Source organism: Cetorhinus maximus, chromosome 12 (assembly GCF_964194155.1).
Source record: "Cetorhinus maximus chromosome 12, sCetMax3.hap1.1, whole genome shotgun sequence".
In the NCBI taxonomy this organism is placed as follows: Eukaryota; Metazoa; Chordata; class Chondrichthyes; order Lamniformes; family Cetorhinidae; genus Cetorhinus; species Cetorhinus maximus.
The window spans coordinates 77,625,366-77,646,444 of NC_135890.1; the positions used below are offsets into that span (position 1 = coordinate 77,625,366).

The 21,079-nt window shown below is 44.7% G+C and overlaps 1 protein-coding gene across 1 annotated transcript in view; it reads right to left on the bottom strand.

Moving 5' to 3' along the window:
- LOC144687104 (BICD family-like cargo adapter 1) overlaps nucleotides 1-21,079 on the bottom strand; it is a 78,413-nt gene that overhangs the window by 48,263 nt on the left and 9,071 nt on the right. The window contains exon 2 of the mRNA XM_078552862.1: nucleotides 13,474-13,689. Coding sequence (XP_078408988.1) covers nucleotides 13,474-13,689 — 216 coding nt within the window. The remainder of the gene's footprint in view (nucleotides 1-13,473; nucleotides 13,690-21,079) is intronic.

Sequence of the window (21,079 nt, forward strand, 5' to 3'; positions counted from 1 at the left end):
GGAGGTGTCAGCTGTGGCTCAGTTCATAGCACCCTCGCCTTTGAATCAGAGGGTTGTGGGTTCATGACCCACTCCCGGAAAACCAAGAACTGTGATTGTACTCGAAAGAGTTGCAATCTGTGACTGTTGATAACTCAAAAGAGTTTGAGCACTTATAAATAGGGAACACTGGGTGTGAGGGGAGAGCTGTGAGACTGAACAAAGTCAATAAACTCGGTAAAGAACTGGCTTGGACTTTACTAACAGGCAAGACCTCCACATTCATGGGATTTCAACTGCACTCTCACACTCCCATCCCAGCTACCCGTAAATATTAAGGCTTATGGATCAACTGACTCACAAATATATACACTGCCCAGATTTATCAATAGCCCGAAATGAGCCTCACTGTTCTAAACTGGCATTAGTCATTAGCCAAGGGAGAGAAAATGATCACAGGTGCTGTTCCACTTTGATAACCAAAAACACATCAATAGGAAGGATTTAATTTTCAGAACATTGCAACTTCACGGGGGAGAACCTGTTGTGGTAATTGTTTTCTGAGTATCTGTATAGCATATGTCTGTATCGGCTTACCAGTATTTTGTGGCAAAGAGTGCCTGAGGATGGCTTGAGATATAAAATTACATGGGCCTGACATATTAGCGTAACAATGTGGCGTCACTGAATTATCGTTTTAAGTTTTACTTTAGAAAATCCAGCCAACTACCTGGGGAACAGTGGTTAGTCACAAATCAGACTGGAGCGAAAATGCCTTACGGCAGGTTTTAACCACCTACACAGGCAGTGAATTGCTGGCCAGCAGACAGAACAGTGCAACAGCTCATTAGAAACTTTTAGAAATCACAGCTTGCACTTGCAAGCATCTCTCCTCCATAGAGGCCCACAGCCTATGGGACAGCCACAGATCCCAAAGAGTGACTCATCACCTGTACCCGAAAGTTACTGGGCTAGAAATCCTTTCGTTCCAATATTTGAGAAGGACGGCCACGATTTGCTTCTGGTTAGAAATGAGGTGAGCAGCACATAAAACATGCGTGCCCATCTCATATTCCTTACCCTTGACCCATACTCCTTACCATGAGCAACCCTCATGCTGAGTTGGTTTCCACTGTGCTGCCGACATTCTGTGTGCGCTGCGAGGGGCCAAGTAGCGTTCTGAAGAAAGCACGTGCTCCTTTTTCTTAAAAGGCACGGTCCCTATAAAAGGAAACTTGCAGCAAACTGGATAATCACATTGGAGCACTAAAGGACAAGGAGGAATTCACAACATGCCAGGGAAAGTTTCCCCACTTTAGTGATGCCGCCCTGGTCAGAAAGGTGGCGAGGGCAGGGAGGAGGCCATATTCCACCAGGGGACAGGAAGACATCGAGTATGAGCCTTCACAGGGAACAGGAGCACATTATAAGGGTGGTTAATGCCCGAGTGTGGCTCCCAGAAAATGGCAGCAGGGCCAAAAAGAGTCTAATGACCTCACTCTGATGTTAAGGCGAGTGAATACATCTGCACATCACATGTCCAATCCAACTGCCAACACACCACACTCCCGTCACTCACACAGCAGCACATCCCAACGTTCAGGCTCACCCCGAACATCTCTACACTACAACACGTGCGCACACACACACACACGCTCATGCACATCTGCATGCACATCTTCCAATCACAACAGTCCCACATATCTCTACACACCTCCACAAACTGACAGCTATTCAGCTGTGGCAGGCACATCACCCAACCACACTGACTCTCCATCACTGATATTCTGCCTTCTTTCTTGCAACAGGAGGAAGCTCCAGAGGACCAGCGGAGGACCAGCACACCTGCATCGCCTCAGTCAGTGCCCTGGAGGGGATGGTGCATAGAATTATTGAGGCCAGTGCTACAGAGTCAGTGGCACTGCCAAGTGCATCAAAGATGATAATAAGTTGCTGCCTTGCGCACCTTCTCCACTCACTCCTCACCCTCATCCTGAAAGGTTCTATGAAATGGAAACTCCAGATGAAGTGACTGTCATGAACATCCCGCTTTCTGCCCCTTCCCTGCCCTCCCTCATCCTTACCCTTTTGTGCTTTCAGATACAAGAACTGTTACCTGGTCAGGTACTGCAGCCTCATGATGAAGCATCATCAGTTGACTTTCCACTCTCAGACACCAGCTCTGACACTGACATTGCCTTAGAGGCTGACAGGGAGGCAGGATTTGCATGTGATGAGTCACTGGGCTGCAGCCAGGACAAGGTGGGCATAGATCAGTTCATGTGCAAACTCTCCAAAGGCTGAGATCGCACATGAGTTCTGCTGCAGGGACCCAGATGGAGACTTTGTCAGGGCAGATTACAGGAAAATGTTGATGGTGATGCATACCGAAATTGTCCCAACTCACTGGGGATAGTGCACTGTAATATCAAACCCCATTGTTCCCCAAGCCGCCACAAATGTGAAAAGTTTGACCAAACCACCAGATTGCCCCAATTTTACCTAACTGTTTAATTTAGGTTAAACTTAATAAATAAATAACTGTTTATTGAACAAATTGTCTTTAACTAGTGGCAAAAGAAAGAAATATGAACTGCTAACTTCTAACTCAATAACTTAAATTCTACCCCTTCTTAAATCCCTCTACACATACCCTCACACACTCACACAAACAAACACAACATAGATTTTAAGGGTGAGATAAAACAGTTCAATAGCACCAATCTGGAGTACAGGATTAGTTAGGTTGATTTTAATTGATGTTTTCCAAATTCCTTGCAGTTCGTTGTTGATGACATGAGGTGGTCTCCCAGCACTTTCAGTCTGTGGTTCACCGGTTGAAAAACTTGCTTTTCAATGTCTCTACTGGTAATTTTTTCCCCTTTGCCTCTTGACAGGGGTTTTCAGAGGAAGCAGGTTACAGAGTTGTGCGGGATCGCCAGTTAGCTATTATAGCAGAATTGCTGGAATCTTACAAACACAGGAGAGAGGTTTCAGGTCTTCCCTCTTTGCAGGCTAGGAGCTGTTCTGCCTGCACTGTTAACAAACACAACCTTGGTCACCTGGTCAGGAGCCAATTAAAATGCTGTCATCAGGCTGTTCCCCTTAGTCCAAAACCCCTTTCCGGCACCATCCTGTTCTCTCATGGCACCCTATGTTCCAGGAGAGCAATATTGTAGATATTCCTCATCCTGCTCCAGTGAACATGTCTTTCAACTGCCGTTTTTAAAAGCCACAGTCCAATTTTAAAACCACAGTCCAAGAAAAATAAAAAATAGGCTCTTTACAAAATGTTTGGTGCATTGGCAGGCCTGCCACACAGCCTCTACTCACTGGCTAAGAGCATTGAGTCTGGCTGCACGTGGTACAGAGCATCATGCAGAACTTGAAATCCATCCTTTCCACCATGGAAGTGGTCGGCACATCCGCGACAGAACTGTCTGACTGACCCATGCTGGCCGCTGTCTTAGCTTCCACTGCAACACAGGCCGAGGCCTTCAGATGGGTGAAGTTTTACTCTAACTGATCCGTATGGAGTGGGGAGGCCGGTTGTGGATCTTTCGCTCAGCCATGGTATTAGTTTCCTGCTTCTAGATTTCCCAGCCAATCACAGAGAGAGTTTTAATGACAATCCCCACTCTGTCAATGAAGGATCTCGATTGAATAGGATCCTGGGAAGGGTCAGGGTGGCTGCAGGAAAGCCTTGTAGAGGCATGAAGATGGAAGATGTAGGGATGCTGTCCCTTGGTTCTCTGGCCTTGCCCTGGAGGTGATGCTGGAGGCCAAGAGGGCAAGAAGGGTCTTGTTGTTTCTCCAGGGGAAGGAAAAGACCAGCCACCCAAACTAAACAGGCACGGCTGAAACTTGTGGAGGATGTGGACAACAGAAATGTGGTGCCCAGCACATGGTAACAGTGTCAGAAAAGCTTTAATACCTCACTACATCTGGAAAGGCAAGTGGCAAACCACTTTCAAGTGGCATCCATCACTCTATGACTTTTCTAGTATTCTCCTGCACAGCACTCCTCTGACTAACACAACTTACAGTTCCACACATTCAATTTCTCTCCAGGTATTTCCTCAAATCTCCACCTAAACAGTTAAGACTCACACTCACCTTCATCTGAATGCCATCTCTCATCCAACCCTTACAATCACTCTCCACAAACGTTCTCATTCCATCCTTAATGCATGTTCCACTCACACTGGTTGCTCTCTCTTCCTCTCATTGCAGAAGAAAAGGGCACACAGCTCCAGGCAGACACAGAGAGCCCAGGGTGAACCTGCAACTATAGGCATGCAGACCCAATTGGAGATGGGCACCTTGAAGATCAGCAGGATGGTACAGATATTAGCACCAATGATGGAGATGGGCATCTCTCACAGACCTGGTGATGTCACACTGCCACTTGGCACTTAACATTCACTGATGTTGAATTGAAATTACCACTAACTGAAGTGCCATGTTTTGCATTATGTCGGAGTTGAATCTTCTCTCCAATTCAGCACTAACTCATGTCTATGATCTCCTACAGGTTCTTCAAGGGAGGTGAAGGAGCTGCTGTGGGAAGAGGTCAAAAAGAGTCCTCAAGGAGAACTAGCACTCTGAGAAAGCACCATCACATGACTCATGTGCACCCTCCACCAGCTCAGATACAGTCAACTTGGTGGGTCATGCACTAGATAGTTAGGTTGTCACACAGTGAGGCACACATCATATGGAGAAAAGCCTCACCTTAGTGGCTCAATGCCTCTATGAAATGCAGCAAAGCGCTCTCCCGCTCTTGGCTAGTAGGGATATGCAGCTGGTCCAGAGAAAGGATGGAGAAAGGGCACATGGCAATGGAGACTCTGCTCATTCCTCATCCCTTGCCTACCGATGCCCCCAATAGAGCAGCTCATGCTGTTTCCTGCCCTGATGACCGAGTCTGCCCCAACATAGCTTCAGATGGGGAAGTCTTTGACAGGGCCCTCTGGAGCTCCAAAACCCAGAGTGTGTCCACCACAGGCACCTCCCCCGTGCATGGGAACGAGCAGCCTACCTCTCGCTCTGCTGAAGCCACAGGGGTCGCTTAGCAGTAAGAAAAAGCAGATGAGAAAGATTTATTAATCATATAAGGGGATTCACTTAGTTGTGCATTGTAATGAATGTTAACAGAACACCATAAGTATTTCAATGAATGAAACATTTTATTTGAACTCCTCATTTTCCCAGTCTCTATTTCATTGCAGCCCCCTCCACTCTAGATAACAGTCTTCAGGTGAATGGTCTGATCAGGTTTTATGAGTGTGAATGTGACTGTTTGATAATTGACTATTGGAATGAATTGTATTTGAGGGGGTGGGCACAGATGGGGGGGTACACATGACTTCAGATGCCACTGTCAGATGCCCTCACACTCAGAGGTAAAGCATGCTGAGGTCATCACAGCTTCTCTGGCAGCCAGACAAGTGACTGCAAGCATATTGGCCACATCAGACTCATCCTGCTCTTCCTCAGGAGGATACTGGTCATTCTACTCCTTTCTTTCCCTGCAGCTCCACTCCTCCCTGCAGTGCAATGTTGTGCAGGACACAGCAGGCTACAACCATTCTGGCAGGGCTTTCTGTGAACAGTCTACCTTCCTGTCCCCTTTTCACAGATCTTCACCCCTCATCCTCCTCCTCTCCATGTCTTGCTCATGTTGCAGAGCAAGGGACGCTCAAATACTGCCCTCGCACCCATGAAAGGTAAAGTTATTTTCTGCCTTCCTGGTGATCAGCAAAAACCTCTAAATCGCTCCAGCAATTCACCACAGTGCTTCCACAAACATTGCCTCAGCAGAAGGAAGTCAATAGCACCAAAGCTGCAACTTGTTGAGTGGCTGTATAAATAGCCCCAGAACAGGGTGTGCTATATAACACTTATTGTTTCAGGAGTGAATAAGGAATATGCTGTTTGCACATGCATTGAACCTTTTTGATATCCTAGAATTGCAACAGCCCGTTCACAACAAATATGCCATAATCTCACACTTTCAATATCTTTGGGCGCACACAATGGGGCATCTCCATTTCACTCAGGCTGTGTTGAGCTGCACAGGAAGTGGCCAGTGTGCTTCGCTGTAAACTGCGGTGTGCAAATTAGTTTCACACCCACTGTCACCAAAGAGGGACCCATGGCCAGCACCAATAGTCCTCACAGAGGGACCCAGTATCTGTACTGAGATCCACAGACCCCAAAGAGGGACCTATCACTTCTACTAAGAGCTACAGACCCCGAAAAAGAACCCAGAGCTTGTATCAAGAGACACAGTCCCCATGGAGGGAGCCAGTACCTGAACCACCAGACCCCAAAGAGGGACCTATTGGCTGTACTGAGAGTTATAGATCCCAGAGGGACACGCTGCTCAAGAATCAGAGACTCCAAAGAATTTGGTATTTTAGTTAGAGAGAGAGGGGGTACACATAAGAGACCCACAACAAAGTGTGTGTCACTCAAGAGAACCTGTATTTGTCAGAAGGATTGATTCTAATGAATAGTAAAAAAGTGCAGCATAAATTCATGTGCACAGATACACTGAAGTGCCATGTGCTAGAGATTCAATCACAACAAACAATTGCAACCTATAGTAATTTCTTTCCCAGGATAACACATGAAAATTTATATGAAATGTAGAAAAACAAACATTCTCTCAACAGGTTAACCTGTTAAAGTTTCAAGAAAGCAGATTGGCAAAGGCACTGGCTTGGAGAAACCTCCGTAAACTACCATGATCTCAAAAAGTAGTTTATATTTTTCCCTCAGTAATTATTTTCCAGATACTATAGAAATCTGACCGATCATTACTGGGAACAGGGTGGGGGCAGTAATAGCAAGCATGAAAGATTGGGAAATATGTTCTCAGTTTGAGACATCTCACTTGTACAGATTTGAAAAATCACAAGTCTTGTTTTTGTGGTGAATCCGAACAGCAATAATTTATGAAAGGACAAATTTGCAAATACATACCCCTATACAATAACTATGCATTACCGTACAACTTTGCAATCTTAGCAGGACCAGTACAATGCTTGCAATCCTGGAGACTTTTTAAATCTTAGGACACTAAAATACTTCCTGTAATTCTCTCCAATTCACAGGTCTCCCTGCCTGAGGAAATTAAATATGTTGCAATAACTGTCGAGATTGCCACACAAAAAGGGCAATTAAGGGCATGTCCTGATCGGTCTGAAGACTCTCAGTCCATCATCAGGCCTTATGGATAGTGACAAATATAAAAGCATTTTTGTTTAAGGTTTTGCTTGCCATTAGATTTTTAATTCAATCGTGGTAATTAAGGAGTTAAAAGTCAGTTTTTGATCTCTCAGGCTCAGCTGATCTGATAATCCATGTTGAAGACCAATTGGAAGAAGCACTGAGGGTGGCAAGGGCACAGAACGTTCTCTGGGTGGGGGACTCCTTTATCCATCAACAAGAGTGGCTCGGTCGCACAACTACTGACCATTCTGGCTGAGCCCTGAAGTACAAAAGCTACTAGATTGGGATTGCAGCAGATGGTGAAGAAACCAACAAGAGGGAAAAGCCTACCTGACCTCTTCCTCACAAATTCACCTGTTTCAGGTGTATCTAGGCATGATAGTATGGTAGCAGTGAGCAACATACAGTCTCATCTTCACATTGAGGATATCCTCCACTACCACTAAATGGAACAGATGTAGCAACTCAAAACTGGGCACCAATGAGGCGCTGTGGGCCATCAGCAGCAGCAAAATTGGATTCAACAATCTGTAACCTCATGACCCGGCAGATCCCCCACTCTTTCATTACCACTAAGCCAGGGGATCAACCCTGGTTAAGTGAAGAGTGCAGGAGGGCATGCCAGGAGCAGGACCAAGCATACCTGAAAATGAGGTGTCAACCTGGTGAAGCTACAACGCAGGACTACTTGTGTGCCAAACAGCAGTAGCAGCATACAATAGACAAAGCCAAGTGATCCCACAACCTACTGATCAGATCAAAGCTCTACAGTCCTGCCGCATCAAGTTGTAAATGCATTGTAGACATTTAAGCAACTAACTGTAAGAGGTGGCTCCACAAATATCCCCATCCTCACTAATGGGGGAAACCAGTACATAAGACCATAAGACATAGTAGCAGAATTAGGTCATTTGGCCCATCGAGTCTGTGCCGCCATTTAGCAAATCTTGCCTGCCATTGCTATTGTATTTTATTCAATTTATTAATTAATTACTCTAGTATCCCCACTCTTTACACTTTATAATAATTTTTTTATACACGCCAGTATCAATCTTATACTTAACAAGCTATCTTTAAGAAAAGGAGAAAAAAAGAGATCTAAACACAAACTAAAGACCTTACTTTAACGACTAGAAATACTCGCCAATCCTACTTACCAATCAGCTGCTCTCCACATTCTTTTCCCTCTCGCGTTTTTTAATGGTCTCACACTCTTCTCCCACTGTTAAAGGCCCCACTCCTCTCGCACTCGTTCCCTGTAAATGACCACGCTGTTTCTCTCACTCTCTCCCAGTAAATGACCACACTGTTTCTCTTGCACTTGCATCATTGCGAAAGACAAAGCTGAAGCATTTGCAACCATCTTCACCCAGAAGTGCCAAGTGGATGATCTATCTTAGCCCCTCCTCCTGAGGTCCCCAGATGCCAGTCTTCAGTCAATTCTATTCAGTCAATGTGACATCAAGAAATGGCTGAAGGCACTGGATACTACAAAGGCTATGGTCCCTGACAATATTCCAGCAATAGTACTGAAGGCTTGTGCTCCAGAACTAGCCGCGCACCAGCCAAGCTGTTCCAATACAGCTACAACACTGGCAACTACCCGGCAATGTGCAAAATTGCCCAAGTCACAAAAAGCAGGACAAATCCAACCCGGCCAATTACCGCCCCATCAGTCTACTCTTGATCATCAGCAAAGTGATGGAAGGTGTTCTCGACAGTGCTATCAAACGGCACTTACACAGCAATAACCTGCTCTCTGATACTCAGTTTTGGTTCTGCCAGGGCCATTCAGCTCCTCACCTCATTACAGCTTTGGTCCAACCATGGACAGAAGAGCTGAACTGTACTATAGAGTTGAGGTGAGAGTGACTGCCCTTGACATCAAGGTAGCATTTAACCAAGAGAGGCATCAAGGAGCCCTAGCAAAACTGGGGCCAATGGGAATCAGGGGGAATACTCTCGACTAGTTACAATTATACCTTGCACAAAGGAAGATGGTTATGGTTATTGGATGTCAATTATCTCAATCCCAGGACATGGCTGCAGGAGTTCCTAGGCCCAAGCATCTTCAGTTGCTTCATCAATGACCTTCCAACCATCATAATGTCAGAAGTGGGGATGTTCGCTGATGATTGCACAACATTCAGCACTATTTGCAACTCCTCAGATACAGAAGCAGCCTGTGCCCATATGCAGGAAGACCTGGACAATATCCAGGCTTGGACTGATAAGTGGTAAGTAAGTAACATTTGTGCCACACAAGTTGGAGATGGTTATTGCCAGGCACAAGAAATAATCCAACCATCTCCCCTGACATTCAATGGCATTACCATTGCTGAATCCCCTACTATCAACATCCTGGGGGTTACCATTGACCAAAAACTGAACTGGACTAAACATATAAATACTGTGGCTATAAGAGCAGGTCAGAAGCTAGGAATTCTGCAGTGGGTAACTCACCTCCTAACCCCCCAAAGCCTGTCCACCATCTACAAGGCACAAGTCAGGAGTGTGATAGAATACTCTCCACTTGCCTGGAAGAGTGCAGCTCCCACAACACTCAAGAAGTTTGACACCATCCAGGACAAAGCAGCCCGCTTGATTGGCACCACATCCACAAACATTCACTCCCTCCACCACTGATGCACAGTGGCAGCAGTGCGTACCATCTACAAGATGCACTGCAGCAACTCAACTTGGCTACTTTGGCAGCACCTTCCAAACGCCTGACCTCTCCCACCTAGAAGGACAAGGGCAGTAGATGCATGGGAACACCATCACCTGCAAGCTCCCCTCCAAGTTACTCATCATACTGACTTGGAACCTTCACTGTTCCTTCACTGTCGACCAGTCAAAATCCTGGAACTCCATGACTAACAGCATTGTGACTGCAACGTTCAAGAAGACCACGCACCACCACCTTCTCAAGGGCAATTAAGAATGGGCAACAAATGCTGGCCTAGCCAGCAACACCCATATCCTGTGAAAGAATGAAAAAAAAAACACAATATATTCTTTTTCCTGAGTTCTCTGCCGAAGGTAGGCCTGACCCACAGCACCAGGACTTCCACCAGGGGTAGGGCAAGCAGGCAGACCTTGAATCCAGCCCAGCCAGAACGTTGGTCAAAACCCATGCTGTAGGCATCAATCTGATCCACACCAGCTGTCCAGCCAACTGGGCCAACTGACCCCCCAAGGAGTCCAAGTTGCTGTGGCAGCATACATTTTTACACGCATGTTGTAGCCTGGAGCTATGGATAGTGATGGTCAAAGCTCTAACTTCTTTCCATCACATGGCTGAATTTCTCCCACTCTTACTGCCTGCCCTGTTGGAAGGGTTTACAAGTTGATACTCAACCTGTTTGGCCACATTATGCACATAACTTCCTTGGTCATCAAGTTCTGGAGTGGGACATGAACCTGGAGCTTCTGGCTCAGAGGCAGGGATGCTCACTGTGCCATAAGGCCTCCTAATGATATATTAACACAATACTTCATAATCTTCTCACAGGGCAGAGTATGTTACGTTACTGGACCCTTCAGATTGCTCAAAATCTAGATCAGAACGAGTGGTGAATAATCGGAATTGTAGCACACGAAATGGATCTGAGCTGGCATTTAGAACCAAACTTCATCAACATTTAGGGGGCAGGATGTGAGGGGAGAGTCAGTTGATTAAATGGATGTACAGAACACATACAGGATGTGCAAGGGTCAAGTGGAGGCAAAATAACAAAAGTAAAATAACAAAAGCAAACAACAAGGCAACAGTGAACATAAGGGTTTGAGATCCAGGTCTAGTCTACTCAGAAGGAACTGGAGCTATTTATTCAGCTTTAACTAGTGACCTGAATTTGTGATGAACCAAATCTCTTATTCTGCAGTCGGCTAAATCTAGCACACAGCTATCAAATTGATGTTTATAATCGTCAACCTCCCTACTACCCTCTCTCTCATATATGCTGACAAGCTCTTTATGATGTTTGATTTGATTGAGCCCTACAATGACAGATGCAACATACTGTATTAAATTCACCTATTTCACACTCATAGCCAAACTGAATGCTAATCAGGATTATACCTGCATCCGCATTGTTTCGTTGGTATAGGACAGGTGGTGCTGGGCAGTGATAAGTCACTGTAATAATAAGGTGACTAACCAGAAATAACCATTTCGATTACAGTAAAAGTTACCTCAGATCTATAGGAAAACCGTTACAGAAGGAGGGCACAGTTCAGTTGTAGCGGGTTCCTCCAGGAGTTTCTCAGGATTTCAGTTATGAGGAGTTTTAAAGAGTGCCCTGCATTAATTAATCTCTGACATATGGATCTAGAGCCAGCAATGAATAAATATCTAATATTTGTATTACAAAATGCTGTGCCATATAGTGGTGGGATGCAGGCTTGCAGCCGAACAATCCTACAATAAAGCTACAATACAGGATCAACAGGCCTAATGGCCTACTCCTGTTCCTATGTTCCTATCCTCTATACTTGAGTTATTGGAGTTACAGGTAAGAGGAGAGAGACCAGAATAGTAAGGCTACAAGAGTTGAATTGTAACAGAAATACCAGGAAAAACTCAGCAGGTCTGGCAGCATCGGCGGAGGAGAACACAGTTGACGTTTCGAGTCCTCATGACCCTTCAACAGAACTAAGTAAAAATAGGAAAGGGGTGAAATATAAGCTGGTTTGGGGGGTGGGCGGGGGGGGTGGGGGGGGTTGTAGGGACAAGCAGCCAGTGATAGGTGGAGATAACCAAAAGCTGTCACAGACAAAAGAACAAAGAGGTGTTGAAGGTGGTGGTATTATCTAAAGGAATGTGCTAATTAAGAGTAGAAGACAGGACAGATAAGGTACAGATAGCTCTAGTGGGGGTGCCTCCCAATGCGGTTTCCTCTACATTGGAGAGACCAAACGCAGAGTGGGTGACCACTTTGCAGAACACCTTCGGTCTGTCCGCAAGCATTACCCAGACCTCCCTGTTGCTTGCCATTTCAACACTCCACCCTGCTCTCTTGCCCACATGTCTGTCCTTGGCTTGCTGCATTGTTCCAGTGAAGCTCAACGCAAACTGGAGGAACAGCACCTCATCTTCCGACTAGGCACTTTACAGCCTTCCGGACTGAATATTGAGTTCAACAATTTTAGATCTTGAACTCTCTCCTCCATCCCCACCCCCTTCCCGTTTCTTCCCCCTCCTTTTTGTTTTTTCTAATAATTTATATAGATTTTTCTTTTCCCACCTATTTCCATTATTTTTAAATGTGTTTCCACCCATTGTTTGTTTCTACCTTTTAGTATTCCCCCACCCCCACTAGAGCTATCTGTACCTGGTCTGTCCTGTCTTCTACTCTTAATTAGCACATTCCTTTAGATAATACCACCACCTTCAACACCTCTTTGTTCTTTTGTCTGTGACAGCTTTTGGTTATCTCCACCTATCACTGGCTGCTTGTCCCTACAACACCCCCCCCACCCCCCCCCCCCGCCCTTAAACCAGCTTATATTTCACCCCTTTCCTATTTTTACTTAGTTCTGTTGAAGGGTCATGAGGACTCGAAACGTCAACTGTGCTCTCCTCCGCCGATGCTGCCAGACCTGCTGAGTTTTTCCAGGTATTTCTGTTTCTGTTTTTGTTTTGGATTTCCAGCATCCGCATTTTTTTGCTTTTATCTTAAGAGTTGAATTGTATTGAGCTGCAAATGAAAGCGCCAGGAATACATGCTTTCTTAATCTCATCCAAATGAAATACTCTATGCAGCACTAAAAGCAGATTTCTCTGCATTGAAATTCCTCACCGATTATATACTGACACTCGCCTCCCTCACACAAAGCCTATGTGCTATTTTGACACATAGTTCTTACACCCTCAATTTATTGCCTTCATTGCACCACCCTACTGGAAAGTCCCTTGTCAACATATTTTTGAACCTTTGCTAAAGCACAAACATATGCCTCAATGGCAAGCCCCATCACCAACAATCAGCCTGCACCATTCCATGTATACCACTGCATCTCTGCCAATGCCTATCTCTACCTCCTATGTGCTGCTCTACCAATAAAAGCATCCCTAACACTTCAGAGGTACACAACTTCTCCAGTCACCATGTATCTACAATATCTTAATTTAGAAGCACAGACAGCATTGCATTTGTGATAAAGCAAATTTGATCTATTACAAGAACTTAATGAAGGAGCCTGCACCTCACCTCAACTTCATCCTCTAGTGCTGGCTATCACAAGGCTTACCCTGGTGAGCTGTTCCAAGAGGCGTTGGTTCTGTTCAGAAAGTTCCCTCAAGGCTCTTACTTTCTCTTTGTTTGCCTCACGTAACTGGACCTGGTGTCTGTCCAACTCATCTTGAAGCTGCTTCAGATCACTCTCCAGCTCAGCAACGCGACCTTCCCATTCTCCCTCACGGTTCTCAAATCGTCTGCGCAACTCGTGTTTCTCCTGTTCCAGGTGCTGATGAGAGAGATAGGAAAACATCAGTTCTCTTTTTTTTAAGAAAAACGAAGAATTAAAGAACTTATGGGAAAAAACTATAACTTAAAAAACTAGAAAAGAATATGTACGAGTTGCATTAATACATGAACCTCATTGTCAGAGGGTGCAAAAATATACACCCGGTGCAATTTGTACATCAGGTTTTAGGGCAATGATGTACAAGACTCAGCTTAGCAAAAAAAAACCCAAAAAGGAGTTGACCCTGACTAAATACTGTATTCCACTGTTCAGGTATATAGGTATATTAATCAGTGATCAAAATAAACTCCTTTACTGTTTCTTATTCTGGTGAAAGTTACCTTCTAATGTTGACTTGAAAATTGTTGCCAACTTTTTAAACCAGATAACTAATTTGGCTGATCCTTTTATTCCATCAATTTTCCTATACTGGTCATCTGGCCATACCACTTGTTAATGTCTGCAGACTTGACAAGGATTTGCAATAGCTAACTTATCAGCAACTTGCATTTATATACCATCTTTAATATATTGAAATGTCCCAAAGTGCCTCATAGCAGCATCAGAAAACTAAGTATTTGACATTAAGCCACATAAGAAGGTAATAGGGCAAATGACCAAAAGCTTGGTCAAAGAGGTAGATTTTAAGGAGCGTCTTAAAGGAGGAAAGAGAGGAAGAGAAATGGCGAGGTGGAGGGATTCCAGAGCTTAGGAATAGACAGCAGGAGGCAAGCCCAATTCTGGTTGAATGATGAAAGTCACGACTGCTCAAGAGGTCAAAATTGGAAGAGCACAAGGAGAAGATAGGGCTAAAGGAGATATTATGGGCCAAGACCATGGAAGGATATGAAAACAAGGATGAAGATTTTATAACTGAAGTGTTGTAGACCAGGAGCCATTGTAGGTTAGCGAACACTGAGGTAATGAGTGAACAGGACTTAGCACAAGTTGAGATGTGGACAGCAGAATTTTGGATGCCCTCAAGTTTATGGAGGATAGAAATGTAAAGTTATGCAGGTAGCAATAGGTGGTCTTGGTGATGGCAGACATATAGCCAGAAGCTCATCTTAGAGTGAAATATGACACCAAGGTTATGAACGCTCTGGTTCAGCCTCAGACAATTGCCAGGGAGAGGGATGGAATGGATGGCTAGAAAACAGAATTTAGTTGAAAGAAATTTCTGCTCAGCTAGTACCATATGTTAGACAAGCAGTCTACAATTTAGCGACAGTGGAGGCATCAAGAGAGCTGGTAGTGAGGTACTGCTGGGCGTTGTCAGGGTACATGTGGAAACTGTCACTGTTTTTGGATGATGCCGTTGAAGGGTAACATGTGGATGAGAAATAGGAGGGGTCCAAGGAAATATCCTTGGAGGAAAGCTAGAGGGAACAATGTGGGAATGGGTGGAGAAGCACTTGCAAGTGATTCTCTGGCTACAACTGAATAGATAAGAATGGAACCAGGCAAATGCAGTTCGACTCAACTATACGACTGTCAGAGAGATGTCAGATGAGGGTGATGCGAGGTTGAGAAGGATAAGGAGACATAATTTAGTTTTGTCACAGTCACATAGGATATCATGTGACTTGATAAGAGCCACTTCTGTATTGTAGCCCAGGTCAAAATCTGATTGGAGTGATTCAAACATGGTGTTCTGGGGAAGATGAGCACAAATTTGGGAGGCATTCAAGAACTTGGGAGATGAAAGGCAAGTTGGAGATGGGGTGGTTTTTGCAAGAATAGAGGGGTCAAGGGTGGATTTTATTTTGAGGTCAGGGGTCATAGTGGCAGATTTGAAGGAGAATGGGGGGCAGAACTTGAGGATAGAAAACAGTTATCACTATCAGTTAACATGGGAGCCAGGAGGGAAGTTGGGTGGTCAGCAGTTTAGTGGGAATAGGGCCAAGGGAGCAGAAGGTGGGTCATGGGCAACTTGAGCTCAGAGAGGGCTTGAGGGGAGATAGGAGAGAAACTAAAGAAAGATGCGAGTTCGGGTCTCAGTAATGGGGAAACATTAGAGGAAGCTTGGCTCAGTGAGCTAGGGGAAGAGAGGGCAATAGTAGAGGCAGCTGACTGGAAGGTCTCACTCTTAGTGACAAAGAAATCCATGAGCAGCTCACACTTGTTGGATGCAAGTGTGGTGGAGACAGAGAAGAGGGATTTAAGAAGACGGGATTAACTTTGTAGTTTTGGCAGTCAGGAGCAGTATCCAATAACACTTTATGTGGTCGTCATGTTTGGTAGCGAATGGCTAAACCAGTTGTCAGCTATATCTGTTCATGACTGCATCCCTTGCATTTATGGGAGGAGAGATGAGGTCCTTATCTGCGAAGTGGCCAGGGTGAGAAAGAATAAGGTTTTAACGGGAACTCGTGTATCGAAGGTGGAGATGAGGGTGTGGCTGAGCAAATGCATAGCTGCAGAAATGTTTGCTTTCTTTATTCTTTCATGGGATGTGGGCATCACTGGAATGGCCAACAATTGTTGCCCATTCCTAATTGCCCTTGAACTGAGTGTCTTGCTCAGCCAATTTCAGAGGGCAGTTAAGAGTCAACCACATTGCTGTGGATCTGGAGTTGTACATAGGCCAGACCAGGTAAAGATGCAGATTTCCTCCCCTAAAGGACATTAGTGAACCAGATGGGTTTTTATGACATTTGGTGATAATTTCATGATCACCATTACAGAGACTTGCTTTCAATACCAGGTTTTATTAATTGAATTTAAATTCCACCAGCTGCTGTGGTGAGATTTTAACCCTTGTCCCCAAAGCATTAAACTGGTCCTCTAGATTACTAGTCCAGTGACATTACCACTACACCATCTTCTCCTCCTAAATGCTATGCTAAATGGAGGGCCAAAGGCTAGACAGTTAGGATTTTTCAATGGCAGCTGTAAATTAATTGGCAGAGTTTATTTTCCGGTGCGAATAGTATAAGGAACATATCTTTTTATTTCTGTTAGGCTGTTGTAAAGAACATATCTTTTCACTTTTTGTTGGACTGTGGATTAGAATTACAATGGCTGCAGGTTGAAAGACATGTCCACTGGAACAGGATGAGAGCTATATACAATGTTGCAGTCCTGGAACAGAGTGTACCATGAAATACAGGATGGTGCTGGAAGGAAGTCCTGGATCAAGGGAGCTGCCTGACAACAGCATTTTAATTGACTCCTGACCCAGGTGACCAGGGTTTTGTGTGGTAGCAATGCAGCAAAAAGCTTCTGGCCTGCAAAGAGAAAGCATCTAAAATCTACTTTCCTCATATCTCTATAACTTGCTCTCTCTCTCTCTCTGAGGAAACCCTTGTAAAAAAGAAAAGGGGAAAATCACCATTCGAGACGTTGAAAAGCAAGTTCTCAACCAGTGAACTAAATACTGAAAGTGCTGGAAGACCACCTCGTGTCATCAACAAGAACTGAAAGGGTAAAAGCAAAATACTGCGGATGCTGGAAATCTAGAACAAAAACAAAAATACCTGGAAAAACTCAGCAGGTCTGACAGCATCTGCGGAGAGGGATACAGTTGATGTTGAGTCCATATGACCCTTCATCAGAACTAAGACATATAGAAATGAGATGAAATATAAGCTAGTAGAAGGGGGTGGGAAAGGCGAGCTCGATAGGGGGCCTGTGATGGGTGGAGGCCAAGAAGAGACTGCCAAAAATGTCATAGACAAAAGGACAAAGGGGTGTTGACGGCGGTGATATTATCTAAAAGATGTGCTAATGGGACATTAAGTGAAGCAAGCTGGTGGCAGATGGCCCTAGGGCGAGTGGGGTGGGGGGAAGGGATTGAAATGGGCTAAAAGGTGGAGATGAAACAATAGATCAAAATAAATTTTAAAATAGGAGGGAAGAGAACAAAAAAAGTTGTTAAAAAAAAGATAAATTATTGGAAAAAGGGGATCGGAAAGGGGGTGGGGATGGAGGAGGGAGTTCATGATCTGAAATTGTTGAACTCAATATTAAGTCCGGAAGGCTGTAAAGTGCCTAGTCAGAAGATGAGGTGCTGTTCCTCCAGTTTGCGTTGAGCTTCACTGGAACATTGCAGCAGGCCAAGGACGGACATGTGGGCATGAGAACAGGGTGGTGTGTTGAAATGGCAAGCGACAGAGGGTCTGCGTCATGCTTGCGGACAGACCGAAGGTGTTCTGCGAAGCAGTCACCCAGTCTGCGTTTGGTCTCTCCAATGTAGAGGAGACCACATTGGGAGCAGCGAATGCAGTAGACTAAATTGAGGGAAGTGCAAGTGAAGTGCTGCTTCACTTGAAAGGATTGTTTGGGCAGTTGGACAGTGAGGAGGGGGGAAGTAAAGGTGCAGGTATTGCACCTTCTGCGGTTGTATGAGAAAGTGCCGTTTGAGGGGGTTGAGGTGTAGGGGGTGATGGAGGAGTGGACCAGGGAGGGAACGATCCCTGCGGAAAGCCGCCGGGGGGGTGAAGGGAAGATGTGTTTGGTGGTGGCATCATGCTGGAGTTGGTGGAAATGGCGGAGGATGATCCTTTGAACGCGGAGGCTGGTGGGGTGATAAGTGAGGACAAGGGGGACCCTATCATGGTTCTGGGAGGGAGAGGAAGGTGTGAGGGCGGATGCGCGAGAGATGGGCCGGACACGGTTGAGGGCCCTGTCAACCACCGTGGGTGGTAAACCTCGGTTAAGGAAGAAGGAAGACATGTCAGAGGAACTGTTTTGGAAAGTGGCATCATCAGAACAGATGCGACGGAGGCAAAGGAACTGAGAGAATGGGATGGAGTCCTTACAGGAAGTGGGGTGTGAGGAGCTGAAAGGGATTTGGAAGACATCAATCAAAATCAACCCATCGAATCCTGTACTCCAGATTGGTGCATTGAACGGTTTTATCCCACCCTTAAAATCCGTGTCTTATGAGTCGTGTGTGTGTGCGTGTGCGTGTGCGCGTGCGCGTGCATGTGTGCGTATAGGGATTTAAGAAGGGGGTACAGTTTAAGTTATAGTGTTAGAAGTTAGCAGTTCATATTTCTTTCTTTTGCCACTAGTTAAAGACAATTTGTTCAATAAACAGTTATTTACTTATTAAGTTTACAAACCTGGTGCTCGTATTCTGTTAACCTAAATTAAACAGTTAGGTAGAATTGGGGCAATCTGGTGGTTTGGTCAAACTTTTCACATTTGTTGTGGCTCGGGGAACAGTGGGGTTTGACATTACAGCGCACTATCCCCAGTGAGTCGTGACAATAGCGACATAAGGAAGTGATCAGGAGTGGCCTTATCTGTGATTGACACGATGGGAACAGAGAGGGCACATAAGATGGCAAGGTCAAATGGGATGGCTATGAATATGGGTTGCAGAGTTTACATGGAGGAAGAGATTAAAAGGTGATAATGAATGGCTTGGAGTGACATGGGCATTGAAGACAGGAATCAGGGAACTTGTGAGCAAGTTAACAGCCGCAGTGACATTGTGATGGATAGAGAGCCAGAGAAGAATAAGCTGGAGTTTGAAGCAGTTGGTAAGGGAGTTGGGGGTAAGGTTACGAAAGAGAAGAACTGCTTTTTATTCCCTAGAGGCAGATGTTGAGGCTACTATGGTTGGAAGAAGACAGAGGTGAGGATGGTCAAGGAGCCAGTGAAGTAATAGCAGAAATAGCTTTAATGCTGATCAAGTGCTCAGAGATGGTATGGCTGGTTTGTCACAGAATTTGGCTATAAAGAGGGAGACTCGGTGATGGTTGTTGGGATTAGACCAGATCGAACAGTAGGTAACAGGGCCAGCTTTGCCTTACGTATTCTGAATGTTATGACCCTCAGACTTTAAGGATTAAAGAGGGAGCTATACTAGTGGGACCGACTGGAGTAGGAGGCAGTGAATGACCTGGTGGGGACATGGACATTGAAGGCACAAGTTGGTGAACTTTAGAGTAGGTTAAAAGCGGCTGTGGTATTGTGATAAATGAAGAGTCAGAGGAGAGAAAGTTGGATTTTGAAAGTAGTGGTAGGGAAGTAGTGGGTGTCGGATAGTGGTGGGAAAGAGAGAAAAAAATAGCTTTGTCTCAGCAGCAGATGGAAACTTGTGTGACTGAAAGACAGAGATGAGCATGGCAAAGGAACCAGGGAAGCGGTCAGAAATAGCTTTATTACTGCTAAAATGCTGAAAGATGTTGAGGCTATTTGAGATGCCGGGGTTACAGAGGTAAACAGAGACATTTCTATGAATAGAATGAAACAAGGCCAGGCTGGCAGAAAAGTGAGTGAAGAGGGACAAGATGGAAGTTGAAAGCATTGAAGGTAAGCAATTGCCATGCACAGTCTCAAAGAAGAGATCTCGGTAGGAATTTTATGAACAGGAGATCCAGAAGTGCTTCCAGATATATTTCAGCCACGTGATAGGAGCTAGATACAGTTGACTGGGAGCATTCTTGGATCTTTGCAAAACAATTCCTGTTTTGTGACAAACAGTAGCTAATATCACGGATCTCTGTACAACCCAGGTTTGAAGCATATGTTGCATCTGATTACTTTTTCATCGTAGCATATAATTTAGTACAAACACGTGGTAAAATAACTGATTATAATCAACGTATAAATAAATAACTGTTTTAAATTACAGTATACTGATGACTTTTCAAGCACAAAAAAGGCCACCATTTCCAGACATAATTTTTCAAGGACCCACAAAGAGAACAAACAAAACATGTGGCGGGGTATGGGAAAATGTGAAAATAGAATAAACCTGGAGCACTTGCAGCATGACGCCCACACACTGCAGAGAACCTATGTCAACATCCTTAAAGCTCACCAGGATCTCTCTCTGGCCATTTCACACACCCTGAGATCCATTTTTGAGAGAAATGAAAAATAATTTAGAGCCCAAATAGGTTGCAAAAATGAATCATTTCATCTGGCCAAATCCTTTCCATTTTAAAAAAAATCGATCATCCAAATTCTAGTTTGGAGATTTCCACTGTAGCAGCCATATAGGAATGAGGGAAGGTGGTTTAAGCCATGATGTTACATACCTGGAGTTCTGTTTATAATATAGAGTGGTATAAAAATGTGTGAATGCCCTTACTCAGCAATCCCCCAAACCTCCACCCCAAGCAAGAGGTCATAGCCCTTAATACACAGCTGGAGAGTGATGTCAGAGACAACTGCAATTGGAAGCCACTTGCTACTGTAGTTTATTAACTAGTTATCACAAGTAGGATAGAACAGTGGACACTTTATAAGGTTTCCAACAATTGGATGAATTCACTGTAGAATAAACATTATTCTGCCTCACGCACCTTCTCTGTTTCATGACAGAGCCACACTTGAAATCAGTCAAAATGGAGAAATGAAGATATTGGCGAAAGACATTTCTGAACAGATTGCAAAAATGGCTAAACCTACTTTATACCCAACATACAAA